The 17,913-nt window shown below is 44.0% G+C and overlaps 1 protein-coding gene across 3 annotated transcripts in view; it reads right to left on the bottom strand.

The window, feature by feature from the left end:
* Positions 1 to 10,875: 10,875 nt before the first annotated feature.
* Positions 10,876 to 17,913, bottom strand: part of LOC115178896 (serum response factor) — a 29,290-nt gene continuing 22,252 nt past the window's right edge. For 2 of the 3 annotated variants that reach the window (XM_029740305.1, XM_029740306.1), the window contains 4 exons: positions 16,312 to 16,416; positions 13,338 to 13,514; positions 12,143 to 12,219; positions 10,876 to 12,040 (listed from right to left, as the gene is read on the bottom strand). In XM_029740305.1, coding sequence (XP_029596165.1) covers positions 11,951 to 12,040; positions 12,143 to 12,219; positions 13,338 to 13,514; positions 16,312 to 16,416 — 449 coding nt within the window. In that variant the 3' untranslated portion in view covers positions 10,876 to 11,950. The remainder of the gene's footprint in view (positions 12,041 to 12,142; positions 12,220 to 13,337; positions 13,515 to 16,311; positions 16,417 to 17,913) is intronic. The other variant, XM_029740307.1, reaches the window with a different exon arrangement.

The raw sequence follows: 17,913 nt of genomic DNA, 5'->3' as shown, positions 1-17,913 counted from the left end.
ACATGGTTAACATAATACATCAATGTATCCTTTGTCTCTCTGTGTTTCATAATTTTCCTTCAGTTTGCAAGAGGCTGAATGTATCTCACCAGGGAAAGGATCAGAGCATGCAAAACAGCGCCCTTCTGTTTCTGTATGTGTAGCCCATCTATCTGATGTTGTCTGGTCAAAAAGAGGACGACATTGTTGCCACCCATAGCATTGAATGCAAGTGAAGCCAGCGAGCATCATTGAGCGAAACAGTGAGCTCAACTGTGAATGGTCCTGGTGTAGCGGGTCTACTATGCACCACAGGAGAACCAAGAAATGAAGAGCGACACCACGGCTGTCTTTTAGGCTTTTATGTTGATCTGCAATAGTATTGTGAAAAGACAGGACAGGAACACATCAGTCTCCAATGCACCACCTGACAAGCTGTTCTTTCTCTCTCAGTGTTATCTCAGCCTCTCACAATCACACTCATACATAAAGCCATAATGTATAGTATAAAATAATAACCAGTCCTTAATACAAAGAATGGATAATCTTAATTCTTAGACAATAGAACCATACCTGCAATAGTATTGTGAAAAGACAGGACAGGAACACATCAGTCTCCAATGCACCACCTGACAAGCTGTTCTACACAGGAGCATGAAGAAAGGTAAAACACATATCCTGTCTCACATCCCCAATACATTGCTAGGTGCTTTCAGTGTTGACAGTACCAAAATACAACAACTCATGTACAAAAACACTGCAACACAAACAAGTTACAACGTGAAATCGCCTTTATCCCATTCAGACCTTAGAGGGCCAAAACTACATCTCCCATAATGCAACACCATTACTAGTCGGTAGCTCGGCTAGCCGTCTGCATCACAGAAAGGCATGCTAGCTAGCAACACTTTTAGCACTCTGTAAACTATATTAGTAAAAACAATAAAACTCTGAAAGTTACGTGTTTCAATAGTCTCACACTCCCTTATAACAATATCTACAGCATTAACCTTGGGACGTTTTATTTATTTCACGTTACGGACTTCTACAAAGCAGTAATCTGCAACCCATACCTTTCTCTCTCAGTGTTTTCTCAGACTGAGGAGAGCGGGAGCTATGGGTAGTACCAGGGTGTTAGTAGGTGACGTAAGCACCCAGATAAAATAAAATGCATTTAATTAAATAAAACCCGAAGATGTTAACATCATTCAGCTACTGTAGCTGCACACCTAACATCAACAGGCATCACCAGTAGCGCAACAATTAAAATTAGAAACTAAAAGCAAAGTTCCTGGCGATCATAGCGATCTGACTCCCCCCTTCTGTCTGAACTTGGAACATTCCTGTTTGCGGGCTTTGGCGACTGACCCTCAACCTGATTGTTCTGCTCTGCGTTGTGTACTATTCCAATAATCTGAGGTTTGCTGGAATAACCATTTTAACTCTACTACACTCACCCCTTCTTAATTTCAGCAAACTTTAAGACATAAGGTAAGAGTTCTTCCTCCACAGGGGTAACCTTGACCAAGAGTCGTCCAGAAGGACAGCAAAGAGACTTTGCCAGGTAGAAATATGCCCATATACATACAACCTATGACCCCCTAATAAAGTATTTCTCATTTCCTTAATCTATCCTCTGGCTTCTGTTTCACTGGGGTACTGTCACTTCAACAAAAGTTGATAAGGCTTGAATCAGGGCAGCTAGATGCTCTCTTTTGTCCGGCTCAGCAATCACTTGACTCATTGACTCTAAAAGTCTTCTGACAGGCTTCACAACTCTTCCAGTCCGAGTTCTCAAAGTGCCTTCACTTGGTCTCAGGACTGTATCAGTGAGCTCAGACGTCTGGCTGTTTCTGCGCTCTACCTCTCTCTGGTTACTCATTCTCTTCTTAGTAGATCTTATGCATACAGAGCCGCTGACTGATGAACTTCTACTGCTGATGCCATCTAGACTGCTCACTGACGTTGCTTTTCTACTTGTGTCATCTTCAGAAGGATCACTTGAATCATCACCAGGCATAATTGAGGAGCTTCCTGTGCTTGATTTAGCTGCTTGTCCTGAGATCATGTCCTTCGCTGGGCTTTGAGGAGCAGCTTCTCTCATGTTCACGCCATCTTCCAGTCCCGACAGCAGTCCTTCGATCCTCTGAATCCTCATCCACATCGAATACCGGTCTTTCATCACCACTGTCTGCGTTTATGTCCTCCTCTGAAGCAGTAGAGGCTACTGTGGACATCTCGTCTGTCTGTCCCACCGGCAGGCAGTATGAAGTTTCGATGAACTACTTTACTCTTCTTGGTAGTAGGATTTTCGACTCTGTAGATGTGCACAGACGGGTCTTTCCATGTGATCACATAGACCGTTGAGTCCCACAAGTCGGCAAGTTGACCTTTTCCTTTTTCCTTTCGGTTTACCAAGAGAACTCGGTCCCCAATCTCCAGGGCAGTACCTTTCACTCTCTTGTTATACTGCCTTGCTTGCTTTTTCTGAGCTTCAGTGGTGTTGGCCTGAGCGATCCTGACAGCCTCTCGCAGGTCCTTTTGGAACGAGTCAACATACTCGTCATGAGTCAACACGTCTTCGTTTTTCAAGGTACTTCCAAACATGATGTCCACTGGCAGCCGTGGAATTCGGCCGAACATCAGGAAGAACGGTGCGAATCCTGTCGTTTCGTGTGTGGTACAGTTGTACGAGAAGGTGAGCCTCTGTATCATCTGGGGCCATCTTTCTTTTGCTCTCGCTGGCAACGATTGGACCATGTTACCGAGCGTGCGGTTGAATCTTTCCGTCTGACCGTTGCCCATAGGATGATATGGAGTGGTATGGGACTTTTTGACTCCTGACACTTGTAGCAATTCTGCAATTAAGTGACTCTCAAAGTTTGCTCCTTTGTCAGAGTGTATCCGCTGGGGAAACCCATAGACACAGAAGAACTGGTTCCATAACTTCTGGGCAACCACCTTTGCTGTCTGGTTCGGGCAAGGAAATGCATGTGCCAGCTTTGTAAAATGATCTGTGATGACAAGTACATCAACGCTCTCTCCATCCCTTCCTTCTGCTGACCAGAAGTCTATGCACACCAGTTCCAACGCTGTGCTGGTCTGAATAGATTCCAACGGTGCCCTAGCCTCTGGCTCCATTGTCTTGCCAACCACACAGCGCTTACAGTAGGAGACATACTTCTTCACTTCCCCTTCCATTCCAGTCCAGAAGAACCTTTGACATACCAAATGGAGTGTTCTAGTCTGGCCTTGGTGGCCGGCTTCATCGTGGGTTCCCCTCAGAACGATGGCTTTAAGGAAGTCTGGCACCACCAGCTGGTACCTCTTCTTGACAACTCTGTCCTTAGATCTTCGGTAGAGGATCTCATCCTTGATTTCGAGTTTATCCCAATGCTTCAGCATTCTCAACACTTGGGCAGTCTCATGAGCCCTCTCTCTCCGCGAAGGTCTCCTCCTCCTCTCAACAAAGTACACCACTCAGGCCAGCACCTGATCCGCCTTCTGTTTTCTCCGTATCACATCAGAAGTAAGGACTGGAAGAGTAGCCACTCCCCCTTCATGCTGAAGGATGCTGGCAGAATACTGGGCTAATTGGAATTGGCGCACTGGCACACTCGCATCCCACTCCAGACAGGATTCCAAAACTCCTTTCACTCCTTCAGAAGAGACTTGAGCCAGGATCTCACCACCTTGGATATTGACTGACAGTTTGAATGTGTCCTGGATGGACTCTGAAGTCACATACTGTGGGAACTCACTTGCCTTCCTAGCTCCAACGAACGGCTGTCGACTAAGCAGGTCTGCTGGGACATTCTGGGGCCCGGGGATGTACTTCAAGTCAAAGTCGAAGGGGGCCAGTTTAGAGACCCACCGCTGCTCACAGGCATCTAGCTTTGGTTTTGTCATTATATATGTCAGGGGGTTGTTATCTGTTAGGACTGTGAATCTATTCCCCTTCAGCCAATGGGTGAATTTATCACACACAGCCCACTTAAGAGCAAAGAACTCTAATCTGTGTGCTGGGTAACGGGACTGGGACCTTGACAGAGTCTTGCTTGCAAAAGCTACTGGTCTGGGCCTACTCTCACCCTCAAATGTCTGGCTAAGTACTGCACCTAAGCCATCCATTGATGCATCTGTTGATAGGAGAAACGGTTTGCTAAAGTCTGGGTGAGCCAGCACGGTTGTTTGGGAGACAGCAACTTTTAGCTTCTCCAGCGCCTCCCCACATTCAGAAGTCCAGTCTTCAGGTTTCAGACGTTTTAAGGCCACACCAGGAGGTTTTCCATTTTCTCCTTTCCACTTACTTTTCTGTCCTGAAATCAGACGAAACAGTGGTTTGGCTAAACCCGAGAAACTCACAATGAAGTGGGAATAATAGTTTGCCATACCAAGAAATGATCTGACCTTGGTGGGTGAAGGTGTTTTCCCATCATTTTCCACCGAGTCAGCTGCTGTGATGTCGTTGATTGCAGACACTTTTCCTGGGTCGGTTGCAATGCCCTCTGCCATGACGATATGGCCTAAAAACTTGACAGATTTTCTGAGGAGGCAACATTTTTTGTGCTAGCTTCAGGTTGTGTTCCTTAAGGCGGGAGAACACCATTTCAAGACGGTCCAGGGCTTCCTGCTCACTCTTCCCTAAAACCAGGAGACCATCCAAGTAGCACAGGAGGGACAAGTAGTTCTGGTCACTGAAGATCGAGGTCATCATTCTGGCGAATGTTGCTGGGCTGTTACATAACCCCTGAGCCATTCGGTTGTACTCAAATAAACCTGTGGGTGTTGTGCACGCTGTGTACTTGCGATCATCTTCATGTATGGGGATGTTGTAGAATCCCGAAGTCAAATCCATAGTACTGAAGAAGCAGTTCCCTCCCAAAGCAGTGAGAGCATCGGCTTGATGGGGCAATGGGTATGCATCTTTCTCTGTCCTCTGGTTCAACCATCTGAAATCAGTGCAAATTCTCAACTCTCCTGACGGCTTCCAAACCAGGACAAGGGGGGAGGCCCACTCACTACTGGACTTTCGAATGATGCCCCGCTCCTCCATTTCCTCCGTCTGTCTCAGTTTCTGGTAGTCGGATAGAGAGACCCTCCTGTACGGCAGCCGGATACGGTGGATGACGTTCTTCGCTTCTCCACAGTCAAGTCGGTCCCTGGAGAAGATGCCTTCATACTGAGCAATAAGGTCCACTAGTTTTCCTTTCCACATGTCAGACACTTCACAGGACTCTATGTCAACTTCTTTTAAGCCCAACTCTTCCAACTTTTGTAGATACTCCTTCTTTGCCCTTTTTCCACTAACTGAACATTCTTCCCCAGCTTGGGTGACATTCTGAAGAGCAGACTGGACCTTACTGGGGTTCTCAGCATGGCTGGCATAGAGCTCTAGGTCTTCTAGGGCTAGGCATGGGTGCACATTGGCCAACTTGGTGTTACGGCGGAGAATAATAGGGTGGTCCAATATGTTGATCACTTTCATGGGGACCCACTTGTCACCCCTCAAAGGACATACAGTGCGTCCTACTAGGACATTTATTGGTGCAGATTGTGCTGTGGTGGCCTCTATGACTACAGTACTACCAACTGATAGCGGCACCTTTTCTTTCAGTTTTCCCCAGACCAAATGTTCATGTTGAGGCATGAGAGTCACACTCTGTTTGAGCATTACAGTTCCCACTTTGTCTGGTATTTTGTCACTGTGCCAACGGTTCACGTTGGCTAGCATGCTGAGTAAAAGTCCATGTGAATCTCCTTTGGCAGGTTTGGAGAGGCTGTCCCAATACCACTTTGATTTCTTAACCTGTTGCATTATGTGTTTTATGGCGTTCGATCCAACTATCATGTTATCTGTCTGTCCAGGTACAACTAAAACAGACACTGCCATCTTGCAATCTAAAAGATCAATGTTCAAGTCATATTCATACTTAGGCTGTGCCTGGCTGCCCCCACAGCCTACAAGAACTACTTGAGTTGGCTTTCTAGACTCTGGTTTTATCACATTACATCTCAAAAGTGTGTCTTCAGCTGACTCACTTAACGTGCAGGTCATAGACCCACTATCTATCAGAGCTTGAAGTTCTACAATTTCTTGCACCATTACTGGAACATAGAAAAGACTGTCATTACTCTCTATTTTCGGATAGATCGCCTCGGTTTTCAATGTGTTTCCAGCTCTTATATCTCTGGTGTTCTGTGGGGGTGTAACATGTTCGCCCACACTGCCCCCCTCTTGGCGTGAGCATGTTAGTTTAGCGGGCCCAGGGGGAGTCTCGGCAGTTGCCTCTCCAACTTGTTTTCTTGCTGGACATTCAAAGCCTCTGTGGCCTGTCCTGTGACACTTGAAGCATAAACCCTCCTTAAAGCAGTGCGACTGAGTTGAATGGTCTGAGGCCTTACAAATTCTACAGGGACCAGCAGCTGTATTAGTTTGTGGCGTTCTGGCCGAAGTTCTCCTTTGATTCTGTTCCTGGGTTGACAGGAGCTTTTCCAGGAGAGAAATCACTTTGTTCAATGGAGCCTGATCACTGTTAATGGGTGTGGCTGAATTATTATGACCGACTGCTTGTTGTTGGGTCATACACCAAGCGTCGGGGGTCATCACAACTTCTACCTTGGCAGTACTTTGCGCCCTGTGTCTGGCTGATTATTTTTCTCGGTGATGGCTGTCAATCATTGCCTGCAAATCTCCAACGGTCCAATTTTCAATAGGCCTGCACCTAAGAGCGGCATATAGTGCTGGATCAGGGCAGTGCTCAACAAACATCATGGTCACCTCATGACCTGGATCATCCACTCTGTTCCCTTGTCTTTGCAAGCACTCATTGGCAAGGTCAATTGCTTTGTTCAGTCTAACCCAATAATCCAAGCAGCTCTCTGACTGTCTTGGTAAGGTTTCATAGAAGTATCCTAATGGAATTGTGGATGAGATTGCCTCTCCAAAGTGCTGCCTCAAGATATTGTATATGGCTTCAGGGTCTCTGCTTATGTTAACAAGAGGGTTTCCACAGAGCCCAATTCTGACTATGTCTTTAGCCCGCCCCATCAGTCTGTCCTGTATCTCTTGCCCCTGTTCTGATATACTGCATCCCTTCTTTTTCAAGTAAGCTTGCATAAGTTCTTGCCATTCAGTCACTGTGCACCAGTCTGTGCTATCACCCCGGAAGTGGGGTGGTTCTCTGACGTCTGACTTCAGAATTAGGTTGACCTTTGACCAATCAGGTATTTCTACTATTGGTTGGGGAGGGGGAGTACTTGCACCAGCCCCTGCTAGACTAGCGGCAACTTGATTTCCTATTTCACTGCCCAGTTGTTTGACTAACTCTGCTAGGGCTTGCAGTTGGGTTTGGTTTTCATTTTCACCCCCTATGGCTTTCTGGGACTCTTCACTGTTATCGTTGCCTGGTTGGCTACTGGTAACATGCTCTGGTTGGCTACTACTAACACTTGGCACTCCAGTGTCGACTGCTGGGTATCTAAGAGGACTGGCTCTAGCACTATGTTCCACCATACTGGCCAACTGAGCCCCCCGCCCCACCCCAGTGTCCATACCTTGTGGACCTCTCACAGTAACACCAACCGGAGTAACATGGACATTGTTATCACCAACACCTGATACGTCTTCTCTCTCCTGTTCTGTAATCTCATACAACTGAGGTGTACGCAACATATTGTCCAAAGTTCACCTTGCCCTCAAATGTTCTAAACGTGTGATGTCGATCCAGCTCTGTGTAGGGCTCCCCCGGCGATCTGCTGCAGCTGATCTGTTGATCCGGGTCACGGCACCAATCTGTAGCGGGTCTACTATGCACCACAGGAGAACCAAGAAATGAAGAGCGACACCACGGCTGTCTTTTAGGCTTTTATGTTGATCTGCAATAGTATTGTGAAAAGACAGGACAGGAACGACTCTTGGTCAAGGTTACCCCTGTGGAGGAAGAACTCTTACCTTATGTCTTAAAGTTTGCTGAAATTAAGAAGGGGTGAGTGTAGTAGAGTTAAAATGGTTATTCCAGCAAACTTCAGATTATTGGAATAGTACACAACGCAGAGCAGAACAATCAGGTTGTGGGTCAGTGGCCAAAGCCCGCGAACAGGAATGTTCCAAGTTCAGACAGAAGGGGGGAGTCAGATCGCTATGATCGCCAGGAACTTTGCTTTTGGTTTCTAATTTTAATTGTTGTGCTACTGGTGATGCCTGTTGATGTTAGGTGGGCAGCTACAGTAGCTGAATGATGTTAACATCAACAGGCATCACCAATAGCGCAACAATTAAAAAAAAAAGGAACAGTCAGTATCTGGTGTGGCCACCAGCTGCATTAAGTACTGCAGTGCATCTTCTCAGCATGGACTGCACCAGATTTGCCAGTTCTTGCTGTGAGATGTTACCCCACTCTTCCACCAAGGCACCTGCAAGTTCCCGGACATTTCTGGGGGGAATGGCCCTAGCCCTCACCCTCCAATCCAACAGGTCCCAGACGTGCTCAATGGAATTGAGATCCGGGCACTTCGCTGGCCATGGCAGAACACTGACATTCCTGTCCTGCAGGAAATCACGCACAGAATGAGCAGTATGGCTGGTGGCATTGTCATGCAGGAGGGTCATGTCAGGATGAGCCTGCAGGAAGGGTACCACATGAGGGAGGAGGATGTCTTCCCTGTAACGCACAGCGTTGAGATTGCCTGCAATGACAACAAGCTTAGTCCGATGATCCTGTGACACACCGCCCCAGACCATGACGGACCCTCCACCTCCAAATCGATCCAGAATACAGGCCTCAGTGTAACGCTCATTCCTTCGACGATAAACGCGAATCTGACCATCACCCCTGGCGAGACAAAACCGCAACTCGTCGGTGAAGAGCACTTTTTGCCAGTCCTGTCTGGTCCAGCGAAGGTGGGTTTGTGCCCATAGGCGACGTCGTTGCCGGTGATGCCTGGTGATGCCTGGTGAGGACCTTCCTTACAACAGGCCTACAAGCCCTCATTCCAGCCGCTCTCAGCCTATTGCGGACAGTCTGAGCACTGATGGAGGGATTGTGCGTTCCTGGTGTAACTCGGGCAGTTGTTGTTGCCATCCTGTACCTGTCCCGCAAGTGTGATGTTCGGATGTACCAATCCTGTGCAGATGTTGTTACATGTGGTCTGCCACTGCGAGGACGATCAGTTGTCCGTCCTGTCTCCCTGTAGCGCTGTCTTAGGCGTCTCACAGTACAGACATTGCAATTTATTGCCTTGGACACATCTGCAGTCCTCATGCCTCCTTGCAGCATGCCTAAGGCACGTTCACGCAGATGAGCAGGGACCCTAGGCATCTTTCCTTTGGTGTTTTTTAGAGTCAGGCCTCTTTAGTGTCCTAAGTTTTCATTACTGTGACCTTAATTGCCTACCGTCTGTAAGCTGATAGTGTCTTAACGACCGTTCCTCAGGTGCATGTTCATTAATTGTTTATGGTTCATTGAACAAGCATGGGAAACAGTGTTTAAACCCTTTACAATGAAGATCTGTGAAGTTATTTGGATTTTTACAAATTATCTTTCAACGACAGGGTCCTGAAAAAGGACATTTCTTTTCTTGCGGAGTTTAGTTATGGATTTTACTCAGTCGTACTTTGTACCTTCTGACCCTATACCAGATCCGGAACATGTCTAGTGGCTTGGAGACAGGCTGTAGGATTTCACATTTCTGCCTCGATCACACCTAGTGTTTTTGCGTTTTGGTATGCCAGAAGTACAATAACGCTTCAATCACACCAACAGTATTATTGAGCAAAATGGAACGCAGCATCATCTGCATATGTGTGCAACAAAAGTTCAACATTCACCTTCTGCGACCATTACTCGTACAATTTGACGCATACATTGGATTAATAAATCCAACCCTATGCACCACCCAGAAAGCACTGAAACTACCTCGGCAAGGCAAACATTATTTATTTAACTCGGCAAGTCAGTTAAGAACAAATTCTTATTTACAATGACGGCCTACCCCGGCCAAACCCTAACGACTCAGGTCCAATTGTGCACTGCCCTATGGGACTACCAATCACAGCCGGTTGTGATACAGCCTGGAATCAAACCAGGGTCTGTATTGACAACTCTAGCACTGAGATGCAGTTCCTTAGACCGCTGTGCCACTCGGGAGCCCATATTACTGCCATTCTTTTTCAGTTTGTTTCATACAGGAAGTGGGGAAATATTGGTGACCAACTACAAACATTTTTATTTATACATTTAAATTGAAGAATAGATATTTTACATAGGTGACAATGGTTAACAGTCAAAAACCATCTCAGAAGATGTTCACGTGGTAGAGAATGTGTGCATGAAGCTGTGTGTGTGTTTGTGTGTCTTTTTTCAGGCAAGTTAAGTGATAGAAAGTGGTGCTTGCCCTTCAAGAATTCCCACAAAAGTAAATTAACATTACTACTCATTAAACATTTTGATGTTGCTTTTCCATCATGATGGCAATGGTTGAGCCCAAGAGAACCACACCGATAAATACTGCCTTGATGATTTCCTCTTTAAAAACCACACTTGTGCAGTTATACTAACACCCCACATTGCAGGGCAGATTTCTAAAATATGGGCTAAACAGGCTTTGATATGGTAGTTTTCTTCCGTTTGGTGCCCAATTAATTTTTTATATTTAACCTTTATATAACTAGGCAAGTCAGTTAAGAACAAATTGTTATTTACAATGGCGGCCTACTCCGGCCAAAACTCGACGACGCTGGGCCAATTGTGCACCGCCCTATGGGACTCCCCATCACGGCCAGTTGTGATACAGCCTGGATTCGAACCAGGGACTGTAGTGGCACCTCTTCCACTGAGATGCAGTGTCTTAGACCGCTGCGCCACTTGGGAGCCCAGATGAACACAACCCAGATAGTTAAATCTTCAAAATGCTGTAATAGGTCTATGACAAACTAGACCGGCATACTTGCATGTGTAAAAAAAATATAAAAACTTGGGTATTATGTACTAAGACAATGTCCTTCAATATTGAAATCATAACCAGCATCCTGAAAACACCCCTTTACAATTGGGGTAATAGTTCAGTAGTTGATGGGAAATACAGTACTATCTATGCAGCAACACAGTAAGTGCTGTAGATTCACACAGAGAAGAGAAAAAGTGCCTGCGCCAGTCTTCCAGATAAACCTTGTGATGTTCTAAAGTAATTCCTTAACATACAGAATGATAGGGCACTACCTAAACCAGTGGTGGTACCCTGCCCGAGTACAAGGGCAAGTCAGTGTATCAGCCCACTCTAGCACAGCATAGAAGCATAGCACAGTCAAGCTACATGGCAGAGTCATAAAGTACAAATATGTGAATCTGACATATACTTGATTTTGAGGGTAACGCTTTGTTTCTGTGCATATATATATATTTAACTGTAGCATTATCAGAAAATAGATACTGGCATCAATGGCACATTTCCCCCCAGAAATGAAATAAAAACATGATTACCCTAATGACAGCAACTGGTATTGTAGAGCTATCATTCATATGCCAACATGAGAAAAATATAAGTAATCAACATTTGGATGCCCAGGGGGCTTAAAAGAGAATACATTCGTAAGAAAAACAAAATACCAAAACCTCTTCAGTTCACATACGTATAACTGGTATGTGCACACACTACACGTGTCTGATTGAAATGTGAAGCTGTAGCCCCAGCAACATGTGGATATGTCAAGCCAAGCAACTCTTGCAGAGAAAGAAAATAAGACAAATATACAAAAATGTATACCAAGTAAAATGGCAGTACCACACCTCAATCCTTTGTAAGTGTGTGTGTGCATATTCTTACAAGGTTTATAAAAAAAACAAAATCATTGCTGTGAAAAGGCAGTAATAAATAGGGGGTGGCAGTCTGTTGGCAAGGCGTCAGTGATCCCCTGGTGTTTGTGCATTTAAATGTGTGTCTGGGTAGAGCAGTCTATTGATATGTGGGCGGGTCAATCGTCCTTTGAGTGATGATGGGCGTCCAGGTTGACCACTTGAAGCTCTGTGAGGTTGCTGCTGCTTGACTGCTGACCAATCACCATCTACAGGTCAAAGGGAAAGGGGATTAGGTGACAGTATTGTTGAGCAGTGAGGGTAGTGTTGAGGTAAGAGTTGTGGTGACAGAGGGACATGGGTGTCATTACCGGGTGGAGCTGTACTGCTGACACAGGGATCTGAACTGTCCCAGGATGCCCTGTGAGGAACACCTGCGATACAGCGCCTAGTTGGGATGGGAAAAAACAAATCCAATAAATTAATCGCACACATAAACGAGCCAGTAGGGTTGGCCGATATTACGATAGTGTCGTCTTTTGAGGATGATTGACAGCCATCGTCAATAGTGACATCATGATATGACAGACTAAGCTATTTCAACTTCACTGCATGCCGCCATGCAGTAAAGAGTGGAGTCAGGCAGGGTAGTGCATGGGATGACATTGAGAAAATTGCCTATATTCCTATTTGTTATAGCCCATTTCAATAAATGTTATATTTACAGAATGCAAGAGAACAATGTAGACACAGGTAAGAGTTTCACCAAAGCAGCACAAAATGTCCGGTCAGAATTATTTGTATTTTTTCTCTCTAATGTCAGATGATCTGGACCAAAATCCCAAGTCTATTTCTATAGGATCGGACACTCTGGTGTCTTATTGTTTTAATGGCCCAAATGTATATTTTCTTTCCATTTGATAGGAATAGGACTTGGCCTATTAACACCTCTTTCAGTTTAATGCATGCTGATTTCTCCTGCCATGCTAGTTGTTTTTGAATAATCTAAAAACTAAAATGGGGAGAAAAAAAAAATTTGCTATATTTTTGGGATAACAGTATAGATTTGACTCTACCTGCACCTAAACTCCGGTATTTGTTATCCAACAGCTGACTGATCAAAACTTCTCAGCCCTCTCGTCTCTCTATAGCTGACAGACTGGGTATACAAAACATTAGGAACACCTTCGTAATATCGAGTTTCAGCCCCCCCGTTTGCCCTCAGAACAGCCTCAATTCGTGGGGCACTCCACAATTACATGCTATGAATATGGGACTAAATGCTTACATTTCTACTACTTTAATACACATAACTGAATTTGTCCAAATACTTTTGGTCCCCATTTTGTGATGTAATTTCTAAACGGTTTAACCGATATGGATGAAAATACTCTCAAATGATTGACAGTCTGCATTTTAACCTCAGTCATTGTATCATTTCAAATCCAAAATGCTGGAGTACATAGCCAAAACAACAAAAAGTTGTCACTGTACCAATACTTTGAGCTCACTGTATATCAGCACCCTGTTAGGCCAGTTGTGGTGTCTGGACTCTGATTGGCTCACCGGGGTCATGGGACTGTGTATGGGCTGTCTGTGGGAAGGTGTTGAGCACGGTCAGACTGCCGTCACCCAACGAGGTCGTAGGTGTGGCGTACATGACAGTGTGGGCGCCGGGATACATCATGTGACCACCCATTGATGAGGGCACTGAGGACGTGACAATGGTGGTGGGGAGGCTCACTGAATTAGGGAGACAGGACAACAAGGGCAATGAGGCATGCATATCAATATTCTGCATGTTTCATTCATATTATGAATATGAATCGTGACTTCAACATTAAATGTTACTACTTCTACACAGTCATAGTGAAACAGAAACCGATGTTAATAAAGGCAACTACCGTAAATTCCGGACTATAAGCCGCAACTTTTTTCCCAGGCTTTGAACCTCGCGGCTTAAACAATGACGCGGCTAATATATGGATTTTTCCCGCTTTCAATTTTTTTTCTCAAAAAAAAAAAAACATTCTGTGACGTGCTCAGTTTTTTGGGGGCATGAAGCTTTCATTAGACCAATGAAATTGCCGAACGGGTTAAGGTCAAACAACTTTTTTGTTTACTGTTTAGATTAAATCGAGTGCTCTCAAACTTCATCATTCTGATTACAGTAGTCATTTTGTCACCCTCATCATGGCAAAGACACGGAGAAATGCATATGATGCATCTTTCAAGTTGAAGGCGATTGATCTGGCTGTTGGAAAAGGAAATAGAGCTGCTGCACGGGAGCTTGGTCTTAATGAGTCGATGATAAGACGTTGGAAATAGCAGTGTGAGGAATTGACTCAGTGCAAAAAGACAACTAAAGCTTACTGCTAATTATTCTTTTTTTGTTACAAGCCGTGTTTCGTTAAAGCCCATTTATTTTTGTTACAAGCCGTGTTTCGTTAAAGCCTGTGTAAAGTTCATTTGTGTCAATGTACCGGTAGGCACCTGCGGCTTATAGACATGTGCGGCTTATTTATGTTCAAAATAATATTTTTTAAAATTCAGTGGGTGCGGCTTATATTCAGGTGCGCTTAATAGTCCGGAAATTACAGTAAGATTAAAAACAGCCTGCATATTACTTGTACTGCAAGTACATGATATTTGACACTTCTCAATGTAACAAATGACCACATACCTATACTGCAAAAAAAGCATTTAATAAAATGAGTTACCTTTGGTTTTCAGATGGAATACTGTTGTTGATCTCCCCACCTTAGTGACATTGACATTTCTCGGTTGTAATGCCTTTTACCATTCTATATCCAGTGGGATCAACAGCCACATTTATGGCATCAAAACTATCATAATCACTACCTTTGAGTTTGGAAAAACTGTTTCACAACCAAATCTCTATTATTGAAGGGGATCCGGACACCTTTGTGATTTCACATGTTTGAGAAACACACAAAATGGAATATAATATTGCGGATAAAGTTTGGAATGACAATTTCATTTGTACAACAGCTAAAAGACCTGCATCACTATACTGAGCGTTTTTCTCCTCTCTAAAATTACGTATTTGGGTGTTTGAGCATTTTTTCTTCACGTTTTTTCAGGGCCCCCATACTACACGAGCACGAGGAAGTGATTTGCTGTTTGAGGTACGTTTCTCAAAAACGTGAAATTACAACAACAAAAAAAGGTGTCTGAACCCTTCTATAAAACATGCAATTTACATCAAAAGAGAGATTTGGTTGTAAAAAAAGGAAACTTCTCCTTTAATAATTTTAATGACGTGTATGAACCCTGGATGACTGACAGGAAGCGCTGTATTGAAGCCACCACGGTTTCTTTTCTTGTAAAAAAAAAAATAACGATTTTGGATGCTTTAGAAATGCATTAATTAAATGTCTACATTCGTTTTTTGACAAGTATATTCTATTAGACACCTTAAATGCATACTTTTCAATTATATTATGTGAACTGAACATTAAAAAAATACAAATCTTTTTTTCATTTTTTATATATACCTAAAACCTAAACCTATTTTTTTAAGAGTACTAATGTTACTGTCCCTACTACAACAAATAAATACTGAAATATGTGTCATTTTGACCTTGAAACATTTTTATGAAATACTGTAGAATTCCATTCATTCCTATGGAGGACTGCTCCTTCTGGGGAGTACCAATGTGGCGGCCGGTGGCTTCAAAGCCTCTCATTGGTCAATACATAGCATCAGCAATCCAGGGTTTATATACACACACATCATTGGTTAATCTTGGTTAAAGGTCAGATTGGATTACCAAATCCCAATCCAAATGATCAGAATCATTCTAGTTTTTCTGTTTTGAAATACCAAAATCGAACATTTAATCCAATCCCATTTCCGAAATCAGAAAAGTTTTGAAAAACTGGCGAGAGGGTTTGGAAAAAATAGCGAGAGGGTTTACTCCCATCAAACGGTAAGCAGACCGCCTGCCTTCCCGCCATTGGGACGACTCCCATTGTTAGGGCGGAGACAAGACCATCTCAAATCAAATTTTATTGGTCAGCAGATAATGCGAGTGTATACAGTATCTCTGCCTATGAGAAGGCAAGGAGCAGCAATTGCCATATTGTTAATACCTGTCCAGTCCTTTCAGATTTAGAGGAATGCCTAGTGAGGAAGAGCTAGAGCCTAGAGGTCCATTTCACTTGCCACTGAGAAGTAGCACTCATGTCAGTCTCTCCATTTGCCCTCTAGATGGGGCTACTGCTCTGCTACACCAGTCATTCCAGACCCTCCTCCTTGGGATTGGGTCCATCAAGAAGCCCATTTCATTATTAGATCAACTTGTAAACAGACTGCTGCTTGTCGCGTTTGAGAGTGGGGTAAAAAGCCTCCTAGTCATCATATAGCAATTTAACACTTAACATTAAACCCCCCCCCCATAATACTAATAATATTATCGCATTGCTGTTTACCACCCTCAAATCACATTGGCATTATAGTCAAATGGGCTCATAAGCAGACAGGCCGCTGTGAGAGTGTATGGTTGTTGTTGTTTACCTGTGGAGTTGCTTGTGATGTGGGAGAGGTCACTGTGGCTCACAGAGCTCTGCTGGCTGCTGGGGTGAACTTGAATGGCCTGCAGCTGCTGGCCCATCCCTCCACCTGAGAAAGACGCACACACACCTAGAGTGAGAATATTAATTTTCCGTTCAACTAATTTTTGCACACTCATTATAGGAGGCCAAGTTTGCATGTTACCTCTGATAGGTACATAACTAGAGTTGGGTGGTAAATATGAATGGGTTAGTGAAGTGGTGTGTACCAGTTAAGTGGCTGAGCAAGGGTTAACTGACCTACAGAAAAGTAACACAGAATCTCCATCTATACAGCTGTCAGATATGCTATTTAAACACAAAAGGTGTTCCTTTTTCAGCAGTTGTGATTTTACAAAGTACTTGGGCTATTACTACTGACAATTTTAAAGAATTTCCCCATTGTTAGCCTACTTTCACGACAGTTCATGAAGATGAAGACCAAGTGAGAAAACGGACACAAGCCATGTGTCCGTTTTCTAAGCTGCGCGTGTCTGCGCAGTAGCCCTGGGACTGCCGCGCAGAAGAAATATCAGCCCACTGAGAGAAGCACCAGATTAAACTTCACTCAACTTTCTAGAGTTTTCCCTGTTAGTTAACACTATCGATGGTTTCCTTTTACTGTGGCGATTGTGATTGAGTCAAAGCAATATTAGCCGCTTTTCATGGAATATACAGAAACAAAACAAACTATGTAAGAGATTTTGTTGTAGGCAGAACGCATCGTCATAGGATTCTATTCTATTGACAGACATGACTCAGCCCATACTCTACACAGACCAGTGCGGCATAACCAATCTGAGCTGCAGTAGGCCTAGATGCAAATAGACCATTGCCTTACAGTATATGGATCTGTGCAGTTTACTTTGAATTGGACTGTGTTTACAGCGTGAGTAGATGTGCTTGTTTTGAGATCAAAGCGAGAGCTGCATGTAGCCATGTGTGTAATTTGTCTGATTCTCTGTAATAAATGGTATGGGATTGATAATGCATTTTATTTTGTAAAGTGGTTTATTGGATCAAACACCACAACATTTTCAGTCACCTCCTTATCTGAAGGACAAGTGGACAGGTTAAATGTCAAACTCTGCATGTTTTTCCCTCCCAAAATCTCAAGGAATGTAGGCGTACATTGTACATTACACATTGGCAGCTACTGTAGGCTGAATGATAGAACAGCTATTTCTGTGTTAATTTTATGGATGCATTTTCTCCATTGTTTTTGATGGTAGGCCACTCTGGTAGGCCTACATTATGATCAAATAGCCAGTCTCCTACTTGGCCCCTGTTAAAACTAACTTAAAGTGGCTACAGCCTCAGTGTTCACAGTAAACGCGTGCTGGAAGTTGCACAGAATTTTCACAACATTACATTCAAGTGCATTTAAAAAAATGAGGGTACATTGGACAGAAGTGTGGAACTTTCTTTCAACTCACGCTTTTTTCTGTCCGCTAAGACAACCGATAAAACTCTGGGGCTTACTTTTAGCCCTGCTCAAAAATAACTTGAACAGACTAAAATATCCTCTTTCCTATATTCCTGTCCCTATCTACACACTGACTTAGCT

This window comes from Salmo trutta, chromosome 38 (genome assembly GCF_901001165.1).
Source record: "Salmo trutta chromosome 38, fSalTru1.1, whole genome shotgun sequence".
NCBI classification, from domain to species: domain Eukaryota; kingdom Metazoa; phylum Chordata; class Actinopteri; order Salmoniformes; family Salmonidae; genus Salmo; species Salmo trutta.
Note: the sequence above shows the minus strand (reverse complement) of the source record. Positions and strands in the feature narration are given on the sequence as shown.